General features: G+C 49.1%; 1 protein-coding gene and 1 long non-coding RNA gene across 4 annotated transcripts in view; both read left to right on the top strand.

The window, feature by feature from the left end:
- The window catches only part of HOXC4 (homeobox C4), a 39,588-nt gene extending 24,721 nt beyond the window's left edge, over nt 1-14,867 (top strand). For 2 of the 3 annotated variants that reach the window (XM_063593470.1, XM_063593471.1), the window contains 2 exons: nt 12,005-13,202; nt 13,691-14,867. In XM_063593470.1, coding sequence (XP_063449540.1) covers nt 12,764-13,202; nt 13,691-14,046 — 795 coding nt within the window. In that variant the 5' untranslated portion in view covers nt 12,005-12,763 and the 3' untranslated portion in view covers nt 14,047-14,867. The remainder of the gene's footprint in view (nt 1-12,004; nt 13,203-13,690) is intronic. The other variant, XM_057299449.2, reaches the window with a different exon arrangement.
- Nucleotides 14,868-17,084: 2,217 nt separating this feature from the next.
- The window catches only part of LOC134728484 (uncharacterized), a 66,768-nt gene continuing 60,180 nt past the window's right edge, over nt 17,085-23,672 (top strand). The window contains exon 1 of the long non-coding RNA XR_010108922.1: nt 17,085-17,395. This is a non-coding gene — a long non-coding RNA (uncharacterized LOC134728484). The remainder of the gene's footprint in view (nt 17,396-23,672) is intronic.

Raw genomic sequence — 23,672 nt, 5'->3', positions numbered from 1 at the left:
AAAAGGTACAGCTACTGAAGGTGTGGATTTCAGTGTTTGAGTTTACATGGATTAGGCCAAGAACAAGCAATAGGCGAGAAACTATTGCTGAGTAAGAGCATCTGATGGCACAGGGAGTGCACAGCTATGACAGAAATGCTTGTGTTTCCTGAACACTTGGGCTGGGCCCTGAGCCAGTCCACTGCTGGGTCCAGACCCAGGTATTCTCCCCCAGCCACTTCTCTAGAGCTTTGTTTCAGAGTGAATTTTCTGGTTGGGTTCTCCTCCCCTTCTCTTCCTGATCTCTTGCCCTCTTTGAGCTAAGGGGCAGGAGTTCTGATGGACTGTGGCACCTGGACCTCTGAGCACCCCCCTGGGGGCATTAAGAGCACAAGAATGGGAAGGATAGTCCAGACTGAGCTGGGCTTTGTCAACAATCCCCTCCTTGTTTGTCTTCTGGATGGAGCTGGTTTGGGGACAATGCCACAGGCCAGGTGGGAAGGATAAGGATGAGAAGCCAGAAAAAGAGCAGCTCTTCTCAGAAATCATTGAGCCCTCACTTTTCAAGTTACCTTCAACCACACTGCTCCATCTGCTTATTTTGAGACTAAGTTTCACTCTTGTCGCCCCGGCTGGAGTGCAATGGCACAATCTCGGCTCATCGCAAACTCTGTCTCCTGGGTTCAAGTGATTCTCCTGCCTCAACCTCCCAAGTGGCTGGGATTACAGGTGCCCACCACCACACCCAGTTAATTTTTGTATTTTTGGCAGAGATGAGATTTAATCATGTTGCCCAGGCTGACCTCAGGTAATCCACACGCCTCATCCTCCCAAAGTGCTGGGATTACAGGTGTGAACCACCGCGCCCAGCCTTTTCTTTTCTTTTCTTTTCTTTTTTTTTTTTTTTGAGATGGAGTTTCACTCTTGTTGCCCAGGCTGTAGTGCAATGGCAGGATCTCAGCTCACCGCAAACTCTGCCTCCTGGGTTCAAGCGATTCTCCTGCCTCAGCCTCCTGAGTAGCTGGGATTAGAGGCATGCACCACCACGCCCGGCTAATTTTGTATTTTTAATAGAGACAGGGTTTCTCCGTGTTGGTCAGGCTGGTCTCAAACTCCTGACATCAGATGATCCGCCTGCCTTTGCCTCCCAAGGTGCTGGGATTACAGGCATGAGCCACCGCGGCCAGCCCCATTTGCCTCTTTTATGAGTTAGAATTAAAGGGCACACTTATTCTTCCCCAGTGAATGGTGTGGCAGATTGTTGGAGACCAACTCTCACCCTCAATGTGGACTTCTCACACTGGGGTACCAGATCTCATGAAGAGTTAGGAAACAAAGACAGGGGGAGATTGGTTCTATCCACACAGGCACTGGGAAAAGAGATTTTATGAGTGCCTCGACCCCTCCTAATATCTAGGTAAACTTTCTCTTTTTGACTATCGTTCTTTGTAACTGCTTTGGACTGAGTTTTTGAGAGGGGGAACGCTGAAACATCATTGTTCTAGGATTTAATTAGGTCCTTTTTGCTGAGAAGACAAGCACCACCACCCTGAGCCTCTTCTTTAGTGGGACTAGGGCCCCTGAAGCCCTTTGAGGTGAAGGAGAAAGAAAATCTGAAATCAGGGTGCCAAACTAGGGTTTTGGGGTGAATGATTCAATTTAAGGAGAAGACGATGCTGTTTGAGAGCCAAGAAAGTCACATCCTTTCCTACCCCTCCCAACTTTTATTGGCTCCTTGTGACCCACATTGGTGTGTCTGTACTGATACTATCTCCGCTAGCTGCTCTGATGGGGCTCCAGGAGCCCAAGGAATTGCCAGACAAGGTCTGGGCTGAGGAACTTCGGTGATACAAATCTCTTTATTTTTGAGGCCTACACAACCCTTGTAATCATCTCCCTCTCCCAATCCTAAGGTTCACTGAGAGGCAAAAGGGGAACAGAGACACCTGAGAGGAAGCGGTATGGGTGTGCAATGTGGGACTTGGGAAAATTGGACTCGGTTATGCAGGACCTTGTTCAGCCTCTAAGGGACCACATTTTAGCAGCTATGAGAAGAGGTTGAACACTTGGGCTGGGCCCTGAGCCGGTCCACTGCTCCAGGCATGCTGGGGAGCAAGTGCAGGGAGAAGGCTGCTTCTCTGCATCTGTACACATGTACAGAGAAAGTTCTACAGTGATCTGCAACCCCATATGGGCTGGGTGAAATGTGTAGCCTGGTCACCTAGGATCCTTTCAGTTCTGCACCACAGGTCTCAGAGAGGCAGTTCAGGCTTGGTTCTGCCCTCTAAAGATTCTCATTTCCCCCAGCCCCTGGCCCTGAACACCGGAATACCTGAACACACAGAAACACATATATGTGCCCAAGGATGGTATGGTAGAGGTCAGAAGCCTGGGCTGGACACAGTAACCAGCATGGAACCAGCTTCCCACTCCTCCCTCCCACTCCATTCTTCCCGTCAGCCCAGCTTGGAAACCATTTGTCCTCCCCACCCCACCCCCACCCCTCAAGCCCTGCGCAGCTGTTGAGTTTCCTTCCTTCTGCCTTTCTGGAAAACTCAAACGCTAGAGCTGACTCCAGGGATGGTGGCAGCCAGGCTTTCTGTGATCTTCAGTGTTGTGTTGGCCCAGATTGAGTTGTCGGGAGTTGAAGAGACATGGAGAGTCCAAGGAGGCCAGAATCTTATCTGATCTAATCCCCCTCTCCTTCTGTTCCAAGCTCAAACTCCAAACTCCTCAGGGCTCCCTTGCTCAGACATTAGAGATAAATCTTGTCTAGTAAATACTTCTTTTAAAAGTCAACTTTCTGGCTGGAAAACACAGGCTGTGTGTGTGTGTGTGTGTGTGTGTGTGTGTGTGTGTGTAGGGAGTAGTAAGGGTCAGGTCTTTCATTTTATGTTGTGTCTCTCCCCATCCCCTGGGTGGAGGATGGGGGCACAGGCTGAGGTTTTATTGAGGGTGCTTTTCCTGTTGGGAGTAAAGACAGGGTCATAAACGCCTAGAGTAGGGTGTTTTGATCTGGTGACTTCTCAGGAAGTAGCATCTGAGGTTTTGCTTTGTAAATCACTCTCCCCCAAAGCTGGCTTGGCAGATTGGATTGCACTTCCCCAAGCCCACCTGAGGCCCCTCCTTTCCTCCCTTCCCCAGTAAACTAAAGGAGAAATATAACAGAGCATCTGGAGTCTTCAAAATCCTCTGACTCCAATTTCTTTTTTAAAAGGCTAATTGGTGATTTTTTTTCCCTCAAAGTTTTCCCCTAAAAAATAATGCAACGTTTCATTTCCTTTTGCCCATGCAGTCCCTGGTCCCCCAACCCCTCAGTCACAAAGGAACTAACATTGACGGTAAATAGCCTCAGAGCCTGGCTGTAGACATCAGGACTCTTCTGTTCTGGGGCTGATCTCTCCCTGTCACTCTTTCCCCAAGCCCCAAACCCCCTTTGACAAGGTAGAACTTCAGATGTATAAGACAGAGTTCATAGGAGCTAGGAATAAGAGGAGATGGCAGCGGGGCATAGGGGAACCCCATCGTGTACCGCATGAATGGAGGAAACTCTGCAGTCTGTCACTGGGTTTTTTTGTAATTAAGATGGGTGCAGGGGTGTGTGAGTGTGTGTGTTTGTGTGTGTGTGTGTGTAAGCCCCCAGCCTTCTCACATCTCTATGTACCAAACAAACAATATATTTTACCTAAATAACTCCATTTCCTAATGATAATGAGTCTTCCCCTCCTAAGGATCCCCCACCCCCTGGCTGGCAAGTCCCTCCCTTGTGCCTGGGGCTACAGAGCTGAAGGAAAACAAAGTTAAGAGCCCTCTAATTCAGCCTTAGTTCAAGCCAGATCAGGTCAGGAAGCTTTCAGGCCCAGGCATCAGGGCTTATATTCATTGCCAGCAAAATGCCCCTATATGCTGGAAATATGTCATAGATTATATGAGTTCCGGGCCCTCTTAGCACTTGCGAAGTCTCTAGTCCACCCTCATTTCTTTCTCAGAGAAGCCTGGGCTGGGATATCCCAAACCCACAAGCACTAGAGATTCCTCTTCATTCCTAGGACTCCATGCAAATAATCTTCACAGAGAGCTGAGCACTCCCATAGTTATATATGTGAAAACGTATTTATAGATCGTTCTATGTCTATATCAGGATGTATGTTTTATATTCCTTTTTGTTCCACATTTAAATGCAGATTTATAGATCCATAGTGAACATAACAGTCCTCGGTCAAATTCCTGTGTGCACTTTACCAATCTTTATATAGTGGTTGGATGTATATGCTAGGATGTATTGGTACAGCTCTCTTGAAACACCTAGGTGAATATTTGGAAATTTTTTTCTTTGTTGGAAAGAACTATGTGTGTGTTCAATGTCTATTTTGAAAATTTTATCTAGATTTATGCAAGGATCCTAACCCATAAAATAGCTACATATTGAAGCTACATATTTAGAGATCTTTACAGTCTTTGCATTTTTGCTGAAAAACTTACATGTTTGAACATATGTTTAGAGATGGTTTCATAATGCATGCATCTGTGTATAGGGGCATAGATCTCCCTTCTAGAAGGACTTAAACTTACTGCATCTCTCTGTCTCCCTCTCTATCTCTGTGTCTATGATATACAAAGATATTAGGTGAGTGGGGGTAGGGAACAAATATATTTTGGATGTTTGGCTTATTAAAGCAAGTAATTCTGTCCCTATTTCTAAGGCCATCTCCAAAATCTAGTCCCACTAAGTTATCTGTCCCTCGAAAACCTACTCTAGGGGTCATAGACTGCCTCCAGGCTGCCTCTGTGACCTGAGATCCAAGCCGAGGCTCCCTACCTCTCAAGGTAGCCACTAAAAAGAAGGGGGAGAGAAGAAAGGGGAGAGTCCTCCAGCCCAGTTCCTGTTGGATCCCCAGGGCAAGAGGCTGACAGGGGCTTGTATATCTCCCTACACCCCCCACTGGGCCTTTGAAATGTGGGGGAAAAAGGGATCAAGTCCCCAACTATTTTTATAGGGTGCCCAAATGATGCCAGGGTTACTGCACAACCCATAGGTTCCTCCTCCCCAGTTGTTCTCGGTGCCCAGGGCCCAATTAAGCGGCCGCCTTGCGCCCAGCAGCCCCGCTCTTATCGGCTGGGATTGATGCCTCCGCGGCTCCTGTATATCATTTCCAAGATTTTTTCTGTCCAACTCCTCGGCTCCTTTGGCTTCCGCGGCTTTGACTAATGATTGCTACAGATGCCAACGTCTCCAGAATCCTAATAGCCAGGCAGGCGGACTCTTATTTACCCGGCAACATTGCTGTGGGGGAGGGGGCCTGGGGGACAAGTATTGGGGTGTCGTAGGTCAGGGGACAGGGAGAAGGTTGTGGCCAACTCAAGTGTCACTGAACTTCTTCCCAGTCAGAAAGACATTCCCAATCCCCTTCTCTCCTTGAGGGAAATATATATATATACAGTTAATAGTAACTCATTGCTGCCTCGTTAGAAAAGATCAAAGAATGAACACAACGTGGTAGAATAAGCAGAGCAATGTTTATTTGTTGTAAATAAATGAGAGATTAAGTGGAAAACCAGCAGTCTGGGGAGGAAAAAGAGAAAGGGAAAGAAGTCAGCCACAGTGGGAGAAGGGGCTCCTTTTCTTCATTTCTTGTCTTCCCCTTTCTCTCCCCACCCTAAGTCTACTCTTCTCATCAATTTCTCCCCTCTTTCCCTTCCTTCGCCTCACCTTCAATCCCTTGGGTGGAGGGGCTGAACAGCGTGTTCCCGGGCGGAGGTGCGCGCAGCCACCCCAGGCTGCTGCCAGGTGCCCGCTGGGGCTGCCAGGGCGAGGAGGCCTCTGGGCTGTGGAGCGAAAGTCAGATCCACCGCCTACTGCGGGGTAGGGGCCGCAGTGGGGACCGCCAGCCCTGTGGTCCCTCTCGCGCTGACTGGCGTAAAGTTGTGGCCGAATTCGCATCTCTTCTGTTGCTTCTCGCCTGCCAGCGCAGGGCCCAGGTGTTTGAGGCGAAGGGGCTCGAGCTCCCCGCAAGCCTGGAGCCAGGCGTCGCGCTTCCTCCGGGCTCAATCCAGACCTTTCAACACACACCTCATTCGGGGGAGGAGAAAAGCACAGGACCGCGGAGAGCCCAGCTTTGAGGCCAGGCCTGAAGGGATAACCCACACAGGGAAGGTTTTCCTATCAGAGAATAATGGAGCACAAAATAATTCAGAAAGCGAATGGGCAGGACCACAGCCTGAGAGTCCCGCGCCGCGGGGCCGCTGCAGAGCCGGTCTCCCGAGCACCGCGGCAGGACCATTTCGTTGGAATGTAGGGCGAGGCCGAAGCCCGCCCCGGACCCAGGCCGCGAGGTGCGCGCCGGCCGCCGAGGGGCCGCCTCTAAATTACAGCCCGCCAGGAGGACTCGGAAATACAAAAAAGGAGCCGAAAGATTTAAACAGTCGGAGGCAGAGGCGTCCCGAGGCGGCCAAAGCGGAAATCAATCACGTAATTAAAACAGGGAGGGGGCGAAGCCCAAGGCTGGGGGTCCCGGGTTCGGAGGAGGCGGCCAAGGTGCAGGCCGAGGCTGGCGAGCGGCTTAGGGAAGTGGCTCGCCCGCCAGGACCAGAGCGCGCGGAGGGGCTTCGGGGAAGTTTATAACACATCGCTATTGATTCCCGCTTGGCTAGGAAGAGCAGACTCTGGTGCCCTCTCCCAGGCCAGACCCTGAAGCCTCCGATGGCCCCTTCTCCGACTTTCCCATTTTTGTGGGGTTGAGACGCGCAGTTGCAGTTGAAGGCCGCTCCCCAGATCCCACTGGTGCCACGATTTTGCCAAGGCAAGTTTGCGAACCCAAATGGCATCAAGATGCTGCCTTTGGGTTTGAGGGGATGGAGGGAAGTGACACCCCACTTTCAGGCACTTAGAAATCTCTCTCGGCCTTGATTCCTCCAACCCAGGATTCAAAGCATGCCCGGAAAGACTCTGATCTATGGGCCGAGGCTTGGAAGGGGTGTGCGAGGCAGACGGGGTTATTAAAGGGAGAGCTTGGGGCTGAGCAAACTGGACCCCTTTGGGCTGGAAAGGAGAAAGAACAGTTCCTGGAAGAGAAAAAACGGCACACCGGGAGCTGTGTTTTGTGAGGGGAAGATCTTATTATTGAGGTTAATCATGGTAATGATCTGGTATGGCTGGGTCAGCCCAGGAGACCGCGCTGTCCAAAGTTCTTTCTCACAGAGGTTTCTCTGGAGGAGTCAAGGGTTCCCCAACTTCACTATGGTTGGGGAAAATAAAATAAAGACCTCCAATCCTCTCCTCTGCCTTTTCCTCTCCCTCCCTTAAAAACTCCAGAAAAAGGGAAACCTTATAAAATCTCCATCACCCCACTTATTTTTCCTTGGCTCTCTCCAGTTTACTAAAATGCACGGTCTTTGGGGATTGAGTTTTTCTGGAGAACCCTTCTTGTGAAGCAACAGAGGTGACCCGACCAAGTCCTTATGAATTCTGATGCTGACCCTGGAGAGGACCCAGGATTCCCTTGCCTACTGTAGAATTCTCTCTCTATCCTTAGTTTTTCCCAGTCTCTGCCTTCTTTGGTCTTGGGTGCATAATCTCATGGGTCTCTGGCAGTTCAGAGGCCAAGAACAGATTAAGGCACTTTGAGATACCCTCATAAACTCTTAAAAGTGTTTCCAGCTTCCTGTCATCTCTTTAATACTGGGAGTACCAGGCCAGGGACCCCTCCATAAACTAACCTAAGGCCAGCCTGATTTCTAGATCTTTTCAAGCCACATTTAGGTTCCTTGAAAAATAAAAGTCCCCCTCCCCAGCAAGAAATTCAGGTCACCAACCTGCCGCACAGCAAGGTTCCTGCATCCACACATCAGAATTTTCAACAACAACAATTTTCATAAGAAGTAAAGCTTGCATCAAAGTTAGCAAGGGACACCCCAAACCAAGTTTTAAAAAGGATATCATCCAGCAGTCTTGAAGAGGGGTGGGGGTCAATGAGGCTGGGATGAGGGAGGAAGGTGGTGGGGAACCCAATCTCTAACTAACAATTTCTCCAGCATAAAAATGAAACATCAGATTCGTTAGCCCAGGGCCTTCATTTTTCCCCTTCCACATTATAACTAGTTATTGAACTCGCTGGAAGATCTAAAGGCCATTTGCGAAGAGACAAATTTCAATGGAGTTTCCCCATCAATAACCCCATGGCAGTGACCTATTGGAACAAGTCAAACACCCGAGGTGAAATGCAGGTCACTCTGTCTAACCAATATTAAAATGCGGCCACTTTTTAAAAAGCCACTTTAAACGAGATTTGAGGAAAATTGAATTCCAAGGAAGGCAAGGCAAGGCAAGAGAAATCCATGAGAGGACCTTGCCTATGGTCTCCAAACAAACAAGAGAAATTCATCTTTAATATTTTAAAGGGGGGCAAATTAACATTCCATGATTGCTTTTTTTTTTTTTTTTGAGACTATAAGCGATTCCAGGAGAAGAAAAAAGGTTGAGTATTTTCTGGTGACACATCCAGGTTATTAAAATCATTTTAGACCAATTCATTACTTTTACTGACAAGAGATTTAAGAAAAAATCAATTAAGATTTGCATATTCTTTTGCATACATTAGCCCTGGCTGCCGGCATTAGAAAGGGACAAACACATACATACATACACACACACACACACACACACACACACACGAAAAAAATGGGCTATGAGCCTTCATTTAGTTTGGGGTTTTCAAGTTGCCCAAAGGAAAAAAAAATCAAAGTGAAATGAATTGCCTGATTGCATACCATCTAAAAGTCAATTTATATGAGTGAAAGGAAACAGACACGTTGCAATTTTTAATCCCTAAAACAACAACAACATTCACACACATAAACCCTGCATTTCAAAGAGTAGGGAAAGGAATGACCCTCATTTTCCTTCCCTTTGCCCTCCAAATCCTGAATTGGTTCACCCATTTATTTTTCTCCCTTGGAAAAATCAGAGAGGGGTACGATTTTAATGCAGCAGAGAATCTATGGAGCCGCTGAGCTCTCTCAGCCGGCAGCTTGTTACTGGGGAGGGGAGGAATATGGGTTATCCAACGGTCAGTATGGTAATCCAGGCACAATAAGGCCTCACACACAATGGACACATATTTTTCTTCAGCGATGTCAGAAGGGAAGCGCTTTGTACTGAAACATGTTTCCGAAAGAGAAACCAAATCGAGATTTAGAAAGGAGATGGGGTGGAGGGGAAATTGCAGAGAGCGTTTGGATGCTGGCAAAAGGTAGTCAGAAAAAATAAAAATAAATAAAACTGGGGCAAAGTAAGGTGGAGGATAGGGCAGAGGTGCAGCCCCTGGGCCAGCAAGGCAGGAGGCAGGAGGGTGAAACACAAAAGAAGACAGGACCAGATACAAGGATTCATCACAGATGAGAGCTGCTTTAGTATCCCCACCCCCTCCCAATTAAGCCATTGCTAAGTGCAAAAGCCCTTCCAACGGATTTTATTTTTGTGCTTGTAATAATATCCAGGTGAAAATGTTTGTGTGTATGTGTGTGGTATTTTACCCATGTGACAGGCGACTTCCTTGCTATTAAGCTATAGGAGCCCAAAGAGAGTTGCTGTTGTCGTTTTGTAAATGATGTAGATGAGTGTGGGCACATTTGGGGGAATCTTGGAGATTTCACTTTCTGGATGTGCATGTTGAATTAGCTGCACGAACCTGGAATGAAAACTCTACATATTTATAGCTGCATAAAGAGGCATTTAATATATTAATAAATATTAATAGTGTGCACGCATATATGTTAACCATAATAACCAAAGACAGACTTGACATTCAGTTGGGGGCATCTGAACCCTCTGTGTCTACTACTTATACTGGCCCAAAGTCAGTCTCCTTGACCCACCTGCAGAAGCTCAGAAACCTGGCGGGGGTGGGATGTGACAGGCAACATATTGGGGAGGACTCCTTAACAAGTACAGGAGGGTGAAGATTGAAGAAAAGAGGGTTAGCGTCAGGGCACGGATGGTAAAAGGTGAGTGTGAGGGCTGAGAGGATGAGAGTCAGGCTCACAGCTCACCTTTCCAGGTGAGGCAGCCGCATCCAGGTACAGGCCTAGAAGGGAGACTGGGAGTGGGGCCGGGAAGGTTTCCTCCCTCTTCATCAACCCTCTCCACATGGCACCAAAGTTTGCTGAGCTTTGGACTTCCCGATGGAGCCATCTGGGACTACAGTTCAGACTTAGGTACTAGGATTCAGCACTGGTTTCCCTTTGCCCTCTTCCAGCAATTTATAATGAACCCACCCCCACCACCAATGATTAAAATAAGACAACCCTCACACAACCCAAACCACTATTAACCAAGCAGTAGCCTTCCTCCGCCCCCTCACTCACAGTCTCAAGTTCCTCTCCAACCAAACCAGCCTGTCCTCACATGCAGAGAGTTCCAGACAAGAGTGGGCAAGGGTTCTCAGCTAACTCTGAGAATTTGGGAATCTCCATTAGAGGTGTTCAGCCTCTGGGGAACTCCTGTTCCTTCACCTGGCCCGGTTACAGTGGGGATGGGCACTGTCCTCTTGGAGAGAGAGTATTCAGGGACCACCAAGCACCAGCTCCTTGGGAGCTAAGCCCTGGCCCTGCTGAGCCTGGGGTGGGGCTGGGGGCCTAAGCATTGGAGGAGGGAAGGCAACCAGGGCCCAGGCGGGAATCCGCACCCTTTGGGCACGGCTGTGGGTCCAGCTTCCCTCTCATTCCAGCCCTTTGGGGAAGCCCTAATTTGGAAGTGGGGACCCTCTCCAACATCCCAAAGGTGATGAGAAAAGGATTGGAATCTCTTGCCTTCAGTCTCCCTCTCACAAGGGCTTTATTTTTTTTTCCCTTTCCCCTCCTCATTCCCTTAATTGCAGATGTTCTAATTAAACCCTCAAATAGTTGTTATGCCGTTTTAAAAGGTACTTATTCAAGTGTCAACCAGGCTGGGCTGGGAGGAGGTAGCGTAGGGCGGCGAATTAAAGGTAGATTGACTAATCACGGCGGCGATCATAATAATAAAATCAGAGGGAAAAAAATCACATTACGACTTTTCGTGGAAAGGAGGGAGCAGGCAGCCAGCGGCCGCCAGCCCTGCGCCGCCGCCGACACAAAGAGTGCGGGCGATTCCGCGAGACTGATTTATGACGTTTTACAGCCCTATAAAAGCTGTAGCGACGAGGCAAGCGCTCCTACCACCGCTGGCAGATTTAGTCTAATAAATAAAACATAAACAGTTAACTTTATGTGTCACTTTTATTGTTATCAAGTAAAATATAGCCGAGCCCTGGCAAGCTATGATTTTAAACTATAATTGTTATCAAGTACAACAAGGGGACCCGGCTCCCTCCCTGGGCTCTCCCCTCCGCTACCCCCCGCAACTCTGAGTTATGGGCGATCAGTTAATTGGAATCGGTGGCATGACAGGACCACCCCTAGCTGGAGGGGGGGGGTGGTTAGGAAAGCAGCTTTTCCTGGCCCCCTCCCTCCTCTACGGCCCTGTCACCCTCCTCCATCAGAGTATTACTGTGAGTGGGTGGCAGAGAGAGAGCAGGGAGTGTGAATGGGCTGGAGACCCCCAAGGCTGGCCGTGCCTCCCCAACTTGGTGAGCTTAGCTTTCCGTTTTTGGAAAGCAGCCTGGAGCTGGCCTTTAGGAATTCGTGTTTACATGTAAACACACGTGTTACATGGATACAGCTCCTAGCCAGAAGCAAGCAGGCTCTACCCACACAGGCCTCCCTCTTAGCTAGGTCTGCCCTCTGTGGGGACAGAGAAAGAACTCTCAGGGTCTTGGCTGGGCACCATCACAGGGCACTGACTCCTGGCAGAAAGCTCTCCTCCTTGCCCCAGCTCCTTGGAGATAATTGTCAGAAAATAGCAGGCCGGGCTGAATGGGGAGTGGAAACAGAAGCCAGCAGTAGAAGAGATCCTCTGCTCTGGGGCTGGGGCAGGGAGGGTCAGTGGGTAGCAGGGGAAGGCGAGACTTCTGAACTCTGCTTTTGCCAACCACTTCCTGTCTCTCTTCAGCGGGGGCTCAACCCCCAGACCTCCAGAAATGACGTCAGAATCATTTGCATCCCGCTGCCTCTACCTGCCTGGTCCAGCTGGGACCCTGCCTCGCCGGCCGCGTGGCCAGAGGGTTGGGTGAGTGTGTATGGGGAAGAGGGGCTGGACTCTGGTATCCTTGGATGGGGGGCACTCCAGGCTCTCCAGCCTCCTCGGCTCAGCCTGGGCCCCTCCCCATCCAACATCCACTCCAGTCCTCATTCAACTTCCTCTTCCTGCGAAAGAGGGGCGCTGCCCCGTGACCTAGACTGAGACACGATCGCCATGAATGGAGACCTCTGGAAAAGCTCAGGAGCCGAGGCCCACGGGGCCCAGCAGAGGCCTGAGGGGAGACCCTGGGCGGGGGCTGAATCACTGCCTCCCGACAGCCCCCCAATGCCCGGGCTTTGGAGGGGAGCCGGGAGCTTCCCACCTCCTTTTGCAGGGGAGGGTTGTCAGTCTGGTGGGATGTGCACTGGGGGCACCCCAACCCCTGCTAGCTAACCCCACATCACCACCCACCCCCGCCCCCCAGCACCACCACCACCACACACACAAAAAAATTGGATACATTTTGAATAAAGCGATTCGGTTCCTTATCCGGGGACTGGGTTGCTCCGTGTGATTGGCCGGCGGAGTCACATGGTGAAAGTAACTTTACAGGGTCGCTAGCTAGTAGGAGGGCTTTATGGAGCAGAAAAACGACAAAGCGAGAAAAATTATTTTCCACTCCAGAAATTAATGATCATGAGCTCGTATTTGATGGACTCTAACTACATCGATCCGAAATTTCCTCCATGCGAAGAATATTCGCAAAATAGCTACATCCCTGAACACAGTCCGGAATATTACGGCCGGACCAGGGAATCGGGATTTCAGCATCACCACCAGGAGCTGTACCCACCACCGCCTCCGCGCCCTAGCTACCCTGAGCGCCAGTATAGCTGCACCAGTCTCCAGGGGCCGGGCAATTCGCGAGGCCACGGGCCGGCCCAGGCGGGCCACCACCACCCCGAGAAATCACAGTCGCTCTGCGAGCCGGCGCCTCTCTCAGGCGCCTCCGCCTCCCCGTCCCCAGCCCCGCCAGCCTGCAGCCAGCCAGCCCCCGACCATCCCTCCAGCGCCGCCAGCAAGCAACCCATAGTCTACCCATGGATGAAAAAAATTCACGTTAGCACGGGTAGGCAACTTTGCTTTTTGCTCCCCCCCTCCCTCCCTTCTTCCCTAGCGCTCCCCACCCTCCTCGGCCCCCTCTGGCCCCCGTCCTCCTTTCTCTCCTTCCCCCTCTCTCTCCTGGAGCGACTCTGGGTTAGCACAATTGAACTGGATTTACGAGCGAGAATGGGTAATTACATCCCCCATAAATTTTATGGCTTAGCTACTCTGGGCAGTCCGAGCCATGTGCTACGATCTGTTATGTATGTGTGAAAACTATGCTCGCTTTCTAAGGGCGCATAAATAATTCAGTGTCGTTACAATGAGGATTCCCCTCTTATTACACTACAAAGTCTTCAGCTTCCTTCAACTTCTTTATAACCCATTTAAGCTTGATGACTTTATTTCCACCACTCCCTCCTCCTGTTTCTCAGAGCTGAGGATGGGGTGAGGGTGGGGGGCGGGGAGCCTGCTGCCTCTGAACCCCACTATTTGCTTTTCCCCTCCCCCCAGTGAACCCCAATTATAACGGAGGGGAACCCAAGCGCTCGAGGACAGCCTATACCCGGCAGCAAGTCCTGGAATTAGAGAAAGAGTTTCATTACAACCGCTACCTGACCCGAAGGAGAAGGATCGAGATCGCCCACTCGCTGTGCCTCTCTGAGAGGCAGATCAAAATCTGGTTCCAAAACCGTCGCATGAAATGGAAGAAGGACCACCGACTCCCCAACACCAAAGTCAGGTCAGCACCCCCGGCCGGCGCTGCGCCCAGCACCCTTTCGGCAGCTACCCCGGGTACTTCTGAAGACCACTCCCAGAGCGCCACGCCGCCGGAGCAGCAACGGGCAGAGGACATTACCAGGTTATAAAACATAACTCACACCCCTGCCCCCACCCCATGCCCCCACCCTCCCCTCACACACAAATTGACTCTTATTTATAGAATTTAATATATATATATATATATATATATAGGTTCTTTTCTCTCTTCCTCTCACCTTGTCCCTTGTCAGTTCCAAACAGACAAAACAGATAAACAAACAAGCCCCCTGCCCTCCTTTCCCTCCCACTGTTAAGGACCCTTTTAAGCATGTGATGTTGTCTTAGCATGGTACCTGCTGGGTGTTTTTTTTTTAAAGGCCATTTTGGGGGGTTATTTATTTTTTAAGAAAAAAAGCTGCAAAAATTATATATTGCAAGGTGTGATGGTCTGGTTTGGGTGAATTTCAGGGGAAATGAGGAAAAGAAAAAAGGAAAGAAATTTTAAAGCCAATTCTCATCCTTCTCCTCCTCCTCCTTCCCCCCTCTTTCCTTAGGCCTTTTGCATTGAAAATGCACCAGGGGAGGTTAGTGAGGGGGAAGTCATTTTAAGGAGAACAAAGCTATGAAGTTCTTTTGTATTATTGTTGGGGGGGGTGTGGGAGGAGAGGGGGCGAAGACAGCAGACAAAGCTAAATGCATCTGGAGAGCCTCTCAGAGCTGTTCAGTTTGAGGAGCCAAAAGAAAATCAAAATGAACTTTCAGTTCAGAGAGGCAGTCTATAGGTAGAATCTCTCCCCACCCCTATCGTGGTTATTGTGTTTTTGGACTGAATTTACTTGATTATTGTAAAACTTGCAATAAAGAATTTTAGTGTCAATGTGAAATGCCCCGTGATCAATAATAAAGCAGTGGATGTGAATTAGTTTTACGTCAATGTCTGATGGTTTCTTTTTATTCCCCTCCCTCTCTGGCCTGGTAACATCCCATCTTCTCTATAGTTGCCTAAGTTTACTTTAAACAAACACACAAATCTTAGCTCTCCATTAGTCTTCCAATGTCCTTAGAAGAACAAGCAAGGGGGTTGGGGTATGGGATCTTCAGAAGAGGGGATGTGGAAGATTAAGGCTGATTTCTCCAGTCCCCTTCCTTCCCCCTGAGTCTGCAGAGAGACCAGACTCCTCTGGGGGCACTTCAGTGGAGCTGAGGGTGGGGAGTGTCTCACTTTTCTATAGTTAGGTACAGTTTCTTCTTTTTGTCTGTTCTCTCTCTTCCCTTCTCCCTCCTCTGTGCTGAGTAGGCCTGCCTACTTTGTAGACAAGGGGGCAAGTTTAGGGAGTGGGAAGGAGAATAGTTTTCTTTCATCTTTTAGGGCTCTTTTGGGATGAGGGATTAAGGAAGACATCTCCTCAACATTTGAGTTCTTAAAAGAAGGAAGGTTTTGAGCTGGTGACTCTGAAGCAGCAAAGTCACCTGTCAGGATGCCTTCTCTGTTTGTTTAGGCTTGGAAAAAAGACTGGCCAGAGGCCTGGGAGGTACCCTTGTTATGGATAGGCCTCAAAGGCTGATGCCTGGAGATAATAAAAGACTTTTACCTTTTTATTCTCTAACTTTTATTATGGACCTGCCAGGTGTTGCGAAGAGACTTAGGGAGAGTCAAGGACCACCCTCTCTTCCTATAACCTCCCAGGTCCTGGCAGCGTATGGGGATAGCCTGAACAAGTTTCTCTGGCTGTAAAGAAATAAATTAATTAAATAAATTTGTTTCCTTGGGGCTAAAAAAGAAACAAAAAATCTTGCCTGGATTACCTGAATACATTCAAGCCAAAGGCTCCCAAATAATTCTGGTCCTGAGATCCAGGCCCTAGCAAGGCCTGCTTAATTTTTTGCTTGTTTGTTAGGAGAAGGTGGGAGGAGGGCTGTTGGTGACCTTCTTCTCGGACGATTTATCCATATTTCAGGAAGAAAGGCAATTAGAAGTAGAAGACAGAGGGAGACGAGATCTAGGGTATGCAGGGAAGCCAGGGATACCCCTTCCCCCTATCCCCAAATTCTGGAGTGAAAGGTAACAGCAGGACTAAGTTGTACAAATCACATTGGTGTGCTTTGAATTTATTTCCTTTTGAACCACTTGCTGGTTGTTACTTGGTGTGTGTGTGTGTGTGTGTGCATGCCCTCACACGTGTGTGTGTTGGGGGGAGTCTCTTAGTCCTTTAGGTCTACTTTTCCTCCCTCAGTGGTACCCTGGAGACAACAAAACATGCTGCCTACAGTATGAGGAGGCAGGCCAACAATTATCTGGAGTTTTTTATGTAATCAAGTGAATTAGGGGCCAAATCTGACTGTAGCCCATATCGTCTTGAGGCGATTGCCCTTGGAACAGAAAAAGGGGGTTCTAGCTGTGCTTGGGAAAAGGGAAGGAAGGTCTAAGGGCACCAGGGTGTCTTTTCAAGCCTGTAAAGGAGCTAAGATGGAAAGTAGGGAAGGGGTAAATTGAGATCCATGGTTCTTTCCTAAGTTTGCTCGTGTGGCTTTCAGGGAGTTTATCCCTCTCCTCCTGAAAGTGGAAGAGATGAGAGTGAGGAGGGGGAAAATTACTACATTTTATTTCCTAAGTTTCTCCCTGAAATTGCAGAAGGGACACTCTAGTTCAGGAAAAGCAGCACAAAAGGGTCAGAACACTTATTTTATTTCCCCTTCTTTATGTCTTCTGTTCCTTCTCCTTCCTCTTCCCTCACATACATGGTCATTCTGCATGTGTCTCCTTCTGTTCTTTCTGGTCTGAAAAGGGGAAACATCAGAAATCCATAATTCTTGACAAATGAACCCAAACTAAAATCCTTTACATTTGAGTTTGAAGATTTTGGCCTCTGGCCTTCCCTCCAGTGGGCTCCATTTTCTCCCCTTTCCCCAAAGCTCTCCTTTGCCTTGGACTTGGCCACCCAGAATGGCAGGGCAGGGTTGGGATGTGGGGGGCCAGTCTGGGCCGAGGGCCCCAAGCTCCAGCAGTCTTGGTCCCTGCTGCTCTGCCTGATGCTGCTACAGCCTCGCTGGGAAGCTGAGGGCTGGGCTTTTATTTAAGTTGGGTTGAGCAGTGGGGAAAGGCTGGGGGGAGGACACAGCCCAGGTTCACGGGGAGGACACAGCATTTTCTCTCCCATTGCCTTTATATTCGGCAGCGCCTCTGACCTCTCCCCCACCCCCATCTCTGACCCTCCCAAGCCAGCCCTTGCTCAGCCCTGGTCTCCAGATAGGATGCCACTGCTTTTGTAGGACTGGGGATTTCTTGCCCAGAGTAATGGGAGAGGCAAGGCGCATGAATGCCTGTAAGTGCATTGTATCCCTCTCTCTTCAATGGCTAAGTAAAAAGAAGACGGGTGAAATGGCGACACCAATCTTCCAGGGTTCCTTCTCTCCAAGCGCCAGGAGATCCCCACAGGCCAAAGATCCCATTGACACGTAAGTAGTTAGCACTCGGTCTGCTCTGGGGGTGAGGAGCACAAAAGTTTAAACTCTATTTGCCACTCAATTTTTGTCTCAACTCCCGGTCTTAGGCAGGGAAGGCGGGAAATCCAATTGTAAGCGGAGAGGTTCTGCTTGGAGAAAAAGACGGTTCTGTGCTGAGTCTGTGTACCTGGGGAGTAAAGAAATTTGGCTCAAAAAAGACAGAGTCTGAGAAAGTGAGACTGAGGGAAAAGGACTGGGGCACTTTGCCTTTCCGAGGGTCTCTTGCTGCTGTTTGTGTGAAGTTTCCTACAAAGTTTTCTCTGCAATCTGTGCTTCAGTTTTCTTTCTGCTTGGACTTGGCAGATTGAAATCCAGAGACAGCTTCCCACAGCTAGGGGTGTGTGTGTGTGTGTGTGTGTTGGGGGGAGTTGTAGGGAAGTGAAAATAATTAAAAGGTTTGCTGGGAGCTTGGGGCCAGGGTGTCCTTCTCTGCTTTTCTAGGATTAGGGGAGACTGACTCTGAAAGGGGCCCTTAAGATCAAGGGTGCTATGACGGGGAGGAGCAGTGCGCTGGAGCAACTGTACCATCTTTCTCTCTGCCTTTTGCCCAGTCCTGGGGGAGCAAGCTATTGCACTCACAAAACCACCGCTCCGGGTTTTCCACAGCTTCTATCTGGCACTGCACCTATGGAGAGCTAATTTTAATTTAAATGTTCCCCTTCCAAGAGACCCCTCTCAGGCTTGGAATGAGAGATGGAAGATCCCTGAACACCAGAACTCCAGCGGCCACCAGAGCAGAGGGAATATTTATTACCTCTCTGGATGTCATTACCTAAGAATACAATTTTATGAACTTCCTAATCTGTTAGCTTGATTTATCTGGATGGGCAGGAGCCCAAAATAAACATTTGGGGGATTTGTTAAAAAAAAAAAAAGTCTTTGCCTCTTACCAATGTTTTTTATAGAGCTGACCACCCTTCTCAGTCTGCTTTTTCTGCACCCTGCATTGCCAGCCCCATTTTGATTTTTCTCCTGCAGCGTGTGGCTGCTCCGGGTGTTGGAGTTTTAGCTGCCTCTTGATAATTAAAAATGGGGGCGGTGAACTCTGAGCTACAGATCTGTGAGGAGCCCTCGAACATTTTAAAACCTGCGCAGCTCAAGGAGCTCAGACCCCTTTGGAGCTTGGGGAGCAGAAAGAAGCTAAAGCTGACCTGGAGCTTTGCTCATCAGCCCTCCAATGCCAGGAGCCCCTGGCTCTCCCTCCACTCCTCCGGGTTTTTCTACTCTTCTCTCTGGTGTCAGTTCTGTAGCTCTTTGAACGCAGGGCCAATCCAGCAGAGCCCACGTCCAGGCCTGCCGGGATAAGGGCCTCTGCAGCCTCATCTTCCTGCTTCCACTTTCTGCCAGGCCTGGAGGATAAATCAGGAGGAAGGGAAGACAAGGATGGGTAGGGAATATCAGACTATGTTTGAGGGCGAATAGGGTTACAGAGCCTAATAAAGAGGAAGGGACTATTTTAAATTTCCAGGCTCCATCAACAATTTTCAGATTCCTGAATAGGCAGCATCCTCTAGGGTCAGCTCTGCCTGCCTCGATGGGGTATGAGTGAAGCCAAAAAAGTGTCGCCTCTACTCACTCCTCCTTTCTGACTCCCTCTTTTCCCAGCATCAAAGATCGGGAGAGGAAAGTATACAGTATTTTAATTTCCAGGCAGAAAAAAACCCTGGAACCGAGTGTGCAGGAGGCACTGCCAGATAGCCAAACCCTAGACTCCACTCTGGAGCTCTGGCTTCCCGGGAAGCCTGGCCACGAGAGAATGGGGCAAAATGTGACTGTCTTCATGGGGTGGGGGTGTCCCAGCTCCCCTTCTCACAGAGGCCGGGGTCTTGAGGATCGCGAAATGGGGCCAGCCGGGGCAAAGACGAAGTTTCAGGGGCCAGCGGCAGCCAGGCTCCTCCTCTGGGTTCCACGCCGCGTCCGCCCTAGGCGCGGTGTCGCCTTCAGCTGGGTCACGACCCCGGGCTTGGGCGGACAATAGGGGCGCGGGGCGGGGAGCGCGGGATGCGTGGTCGGCTGAGCGGGTTCACTGCGCGGTGAACTCCGCTCGGCCTGAGGGTCTCGCGCTTTAGATCCCAGCCTCTCCTTTCTTCCTCCTATCTCACCTTCCATTTTTTCGTGGAAAATTGAGAGGACCCTCAATCGCTCCTTGACCGATACCCTACGGCTACCACCTCCAAATAATGAGATTTCATTTTCTTTAGAAATTAAAAGATAGTTTTCTCTGAGGTACAAGAGCAGGAAATGGGACCCTCTCAGGATCTTTGTGGGGATGGAGAGGGGAAATCTAGTTATCAGTAGAAGCGTTCTCGACCCGGGACTCAGGAAGGCCCTGAAGGATCCCAGGCCATCAAACCAACAATCCCCTCCATCAGAGGAATTCCAGCCAAGAATGTCCGCTTCTCTCCCAGTTATAGGGAGAATTGCCCTCTTCGGTTTTCCGGCCTTTGTTTCTGGATGTCAGGTTAGGCTTAGGGCTTTTGTAAAAGGGGAAACACTTCTCAAATCCGATGGGCAGGGACAGAGCTGGGCGTGAGTCATTTGGGAGAAATCCTCCAAACTGGTCTGTTCTTGTTGAGGCGATCTCACCCCACCACAGTGATAGCCTGGCTCTTATTTGAGGCTCTGCCCCTTTGGGTGGTACCATTGTGTTTGTAACTTTGTACATGTGGAGTCTTTCCGTTCAGCTGGAATAGATTTTGGAAAATAAGTTTACCGAATGGGGCTTGAGTTTTAGCTGGAGGAACCAAAGGGCAGCCAGTTTAGAGAAAGGAAAAAATGGGGGAGGGAGGCAAGGAATATTCATAATACACACTTGCTTGGGCCTCCCCACCTCATCCCTATCCTGCCTGACCCAGCTCAGGTGTGATGGGGTGATGTGGGCCTCCCAGCTGGAAACCTCCCCTCAAGGATTCAGTCTCTGATAATTTCAAACCTTCCTGGAATGTGACTGCCTCCAGCTCTGTCTGTCTTTTCTTGGCCATTTCAGAGTCTCTGCCTAGCATTTCTGCTGCTTTCCAAGTTCCATATTTCCTCCTGTCGTGGCCCTGGTTCCAATCCTTGGACTCCCTTCCAACTGTAAAAGCAGAGGAAGAACCAAAAGGTGGTGGGTGGCAGTCTGGGAGGTACAGCTGAGGTTCAAAAGTTCCTGGTTGAGCCTCCAATCCGGGCCACCTCAGGGGCTGATCTGACCACTCCAGAGTGCCCCCTGGGCCAGCAGCAAATAGAACAAAATTTTATAGCCGGGGCAGATGTTGGCTCGGCCATCTCACCCGGATTCCCCTTCATCTCTCTTCCACTGAAGAGGCTCCAATCTCCACTGTACCTTTGTTCTCTTTCCTTTCCCCCTCCTCCCCCTCCTCTTCCTCTGTTTGATCCTGCCCACCCCCCAAATTGTTTCTTTAGATCTGAAAGCATCTGTTCCTGTCTGACCCTCCCCCAACACCCTCCTCTTTCTCCCTCCCTCCACCTCAAGCAGTCAAAAAGCCCCCAAATGGAAGGCCTCTGGCCTCTGACCTATTCTGATACACCAACGTCCAGATACCTTTGAGGCCAAACCTTTAGGCCCCTCCCCAGTTACTTTTCTTTCATTCTACCAGCTGCAGAGGGTCCTGGAATTGAATGAGTTGAGTCTTGGCCCCTAGTGACCAGTCTCTTCTCTGCCTGGGACAATTATCCATTTTTCAGGTAAAAGCAAGGAGTCCAAGGTTGAAGGGTTTGGTGATGAACTATTTAGATAACTACCCCAGTCCTCTGTTGGGCTTTTGGGGGCTCTAGATTTTGAACATATCCATATTCTGACCATAGACAGATGTCCTTTTCTAACCTCTACCTGGCCATTTCTTTTATCACCCCTTTCTGACCCTTCCCTTAATTGCAAAGTCATTTTCTGAGCAATAAGAAAGCCCCTCCAATCCCTCCCAGAATTCACTAATCTAAACTAGGAAGATCAAGGCAGTTTCCATACTGTGCACATTGGAGGGCCTCTTTTCTCTGTTTTTCAAAAAATAAAAAAGAAACAAAAAAATTACTCCCTCACATCCTCTTTCCCTCCACTCATACCCGTAGAATATATAGAGAGTGTTGTAAACCCAATCGAGGTAGACAGTCGCCTGTCTTTTCCCCTTTTTAGTCAATCCACTTGGGTCCAAGTTAAGATAATTCAGGCCCAAGGCCTTTGAACTCTGCTTGGTTGACCTGTCTCTAGCAAAAACCCGCTTTATATCTCCAGGGCACCAGAGTGGAATAATCCCAAGGTCCTTGTCCTGGTGCCCACAGTTGAAAACTGGTAGAAAAGAGTAAACCTTCCTCATTCCCTTCCCTCCAGCTCCATCCTGAAATCCAGCCACTGCCTGGGATCCTGCCTCCTCTTCTATCCTGGAAGAGTAGCAGTTGGCCAAGAGCCCCAGATTCATGCTCCCAGTGGCTTTGCCACCCAGTTTCCATGATGTTGAGAGGCAAACTACCTACCTACCACTCCCTACTCTCTCTCTCTCTCTCTCTCTCTCTCACACACACACACACACACACACTGGTTGGGCAGACCTGGACCAGCCCAGGATGTTGTTCTTGTCTGGGGGAACCTTACCTAAGGAGGATACAGGAGGTAAGAGCCTGAATTTTGTGATAGCATCTTTGCTAATTAGTTGGGAGAGAAGACTGGACTGAATCCTTCTCTCCAGTCTATAATTTCACACAGACCTTTCTGTACACATTTACCTAGAGACATATCCTCAAAACATACATGACACATACATTCAAGGATCTTAACATACTTATTTTTTATTTTTTCTGTTCACATGTGCATGGGTAGGTGACTTTGCTGAAGGTGATGGTGAAAGAGAGAGAGAGAGAGAGAGAGTGTGTGTGTGTGTGTGTGTGTGTGTAGAGGTGATGAATGACAGAGAATGACATCCCAACCAGCGCATCTATGAAGTGGGTTCTTTGACTTACCACTGATATCACTGGTGCCGGAGGTTTTTGCTGTCCCCTTTTGCCCTTAAACTGCTCTAAAAGGCCTGCTTCTTTGCTGAGACCATGTGGCCTAAGGTCTCACTCTTGATCCCATAATTTGGCTCCTTAGGCCTGGGGTGGCTAAAAAGGAATGAGGCAGGAGTCAGAAGACTCTCTAGAAGATCAGATCTCTCACTTAATCTCTAGAAGATCAGATCTCTCACTTAACCCTCTCACTTCTGTGTCAAGGTTAATCAAAACCACAAACATTTGTTTAACACTCCAATCTATCCTATTTTGCCCATAGGTAGGACCTAGAAAACAACCACTCCACAATAGCAGCAACTGCCAAATAACTATCTCCTAGGGTTGTTAATTGCCTTACAGTGGTATTAGAGGATTAAATGGATTAATGCATGATGAGCACTTAGATTCTTGCTTGGAATAGAATAAGCTTTCGGTGAGTGCAATCTGTTATTATTAGTAACATCATCAGGCATTTTCTTAAGTGCTTGCTATATACCAGGCACTGGACTAGATTCATTGTCTCATTCAAGCCTTATAATAGCACTGTAAGGAAGTTATTATATTCCTATTTGACACAAAAGGAAGCTGAGTGAGCCTCGAGAGGATACGGTTGTGTTCCACTGGCAGAGCCCAGACTCCAGTCAGATTTGCCTGCCCCCAGAGTGGGTGTTCTGAACCACTCCAATTCTTTGCTCATGATAGGCAAGGAGCACTGGTGAGAGTATGGGGGTCGTGTCAGCCGAGGGCAAGCAGGACCTAGATTAGCTTGGGCTTTGCTACCTTGCTTGATCTCACCTAGGCAGATTCTTGTTCTCATCAACACCAGGCTCCAACCCAGTGGTTCTCAAACTTTTTGGTCTCAGGACCCCTTTACACTTTTAAAAATTATTGGAGTTTCAGGCCAGGTGCGGTGGCTCATGCCTGTAATCCCAGCAATTTGGGAGGCCGAAGAAGCGGGTGGATCACGAGGTCAAGAGATCGAGACCATCCTGGCCAACATGGTGAAACCCTGTCTCTACTAAAACTACAAAAAATTAACCAGGCGTGGTGGCAGGAGACTGTAATCCCAGCTACTTGGGAGGCTGAGGCAGGAGAATCGCTTGAACCCGGGAGGCAGAGGTTGCAGTGAGCCGAGAGCACGCCATTGCACTCCAGCCTGGGCAAAAAGAGTGAAACTCCGTCTCAAAAAAAAAATTATTGGAGTTTCAAGGAGCTTTTGTTTATTTCTATGGGTTACACCTATCAATATCCA

This window comes from Pan paniscus, chromosome 10 (assembly GCF_029289425.2).
Source record: "Pan paniscus chromosome 10, NHGRI_mPanPan1-v2.0_pri, whole genome shotgun sequence".
In the NCBI taxonomy this organism is placed as follows: domain Eukaryota; kingdom Metazoa; phylum Chordata; class Mammalia; order Primates; family Hominidae; genus Pan; species Pan paniscus.
Note: the sequence above shows the minus strand (reverse complement) of the source record. Positions and strands in the feature narration are given on the sequence as shown.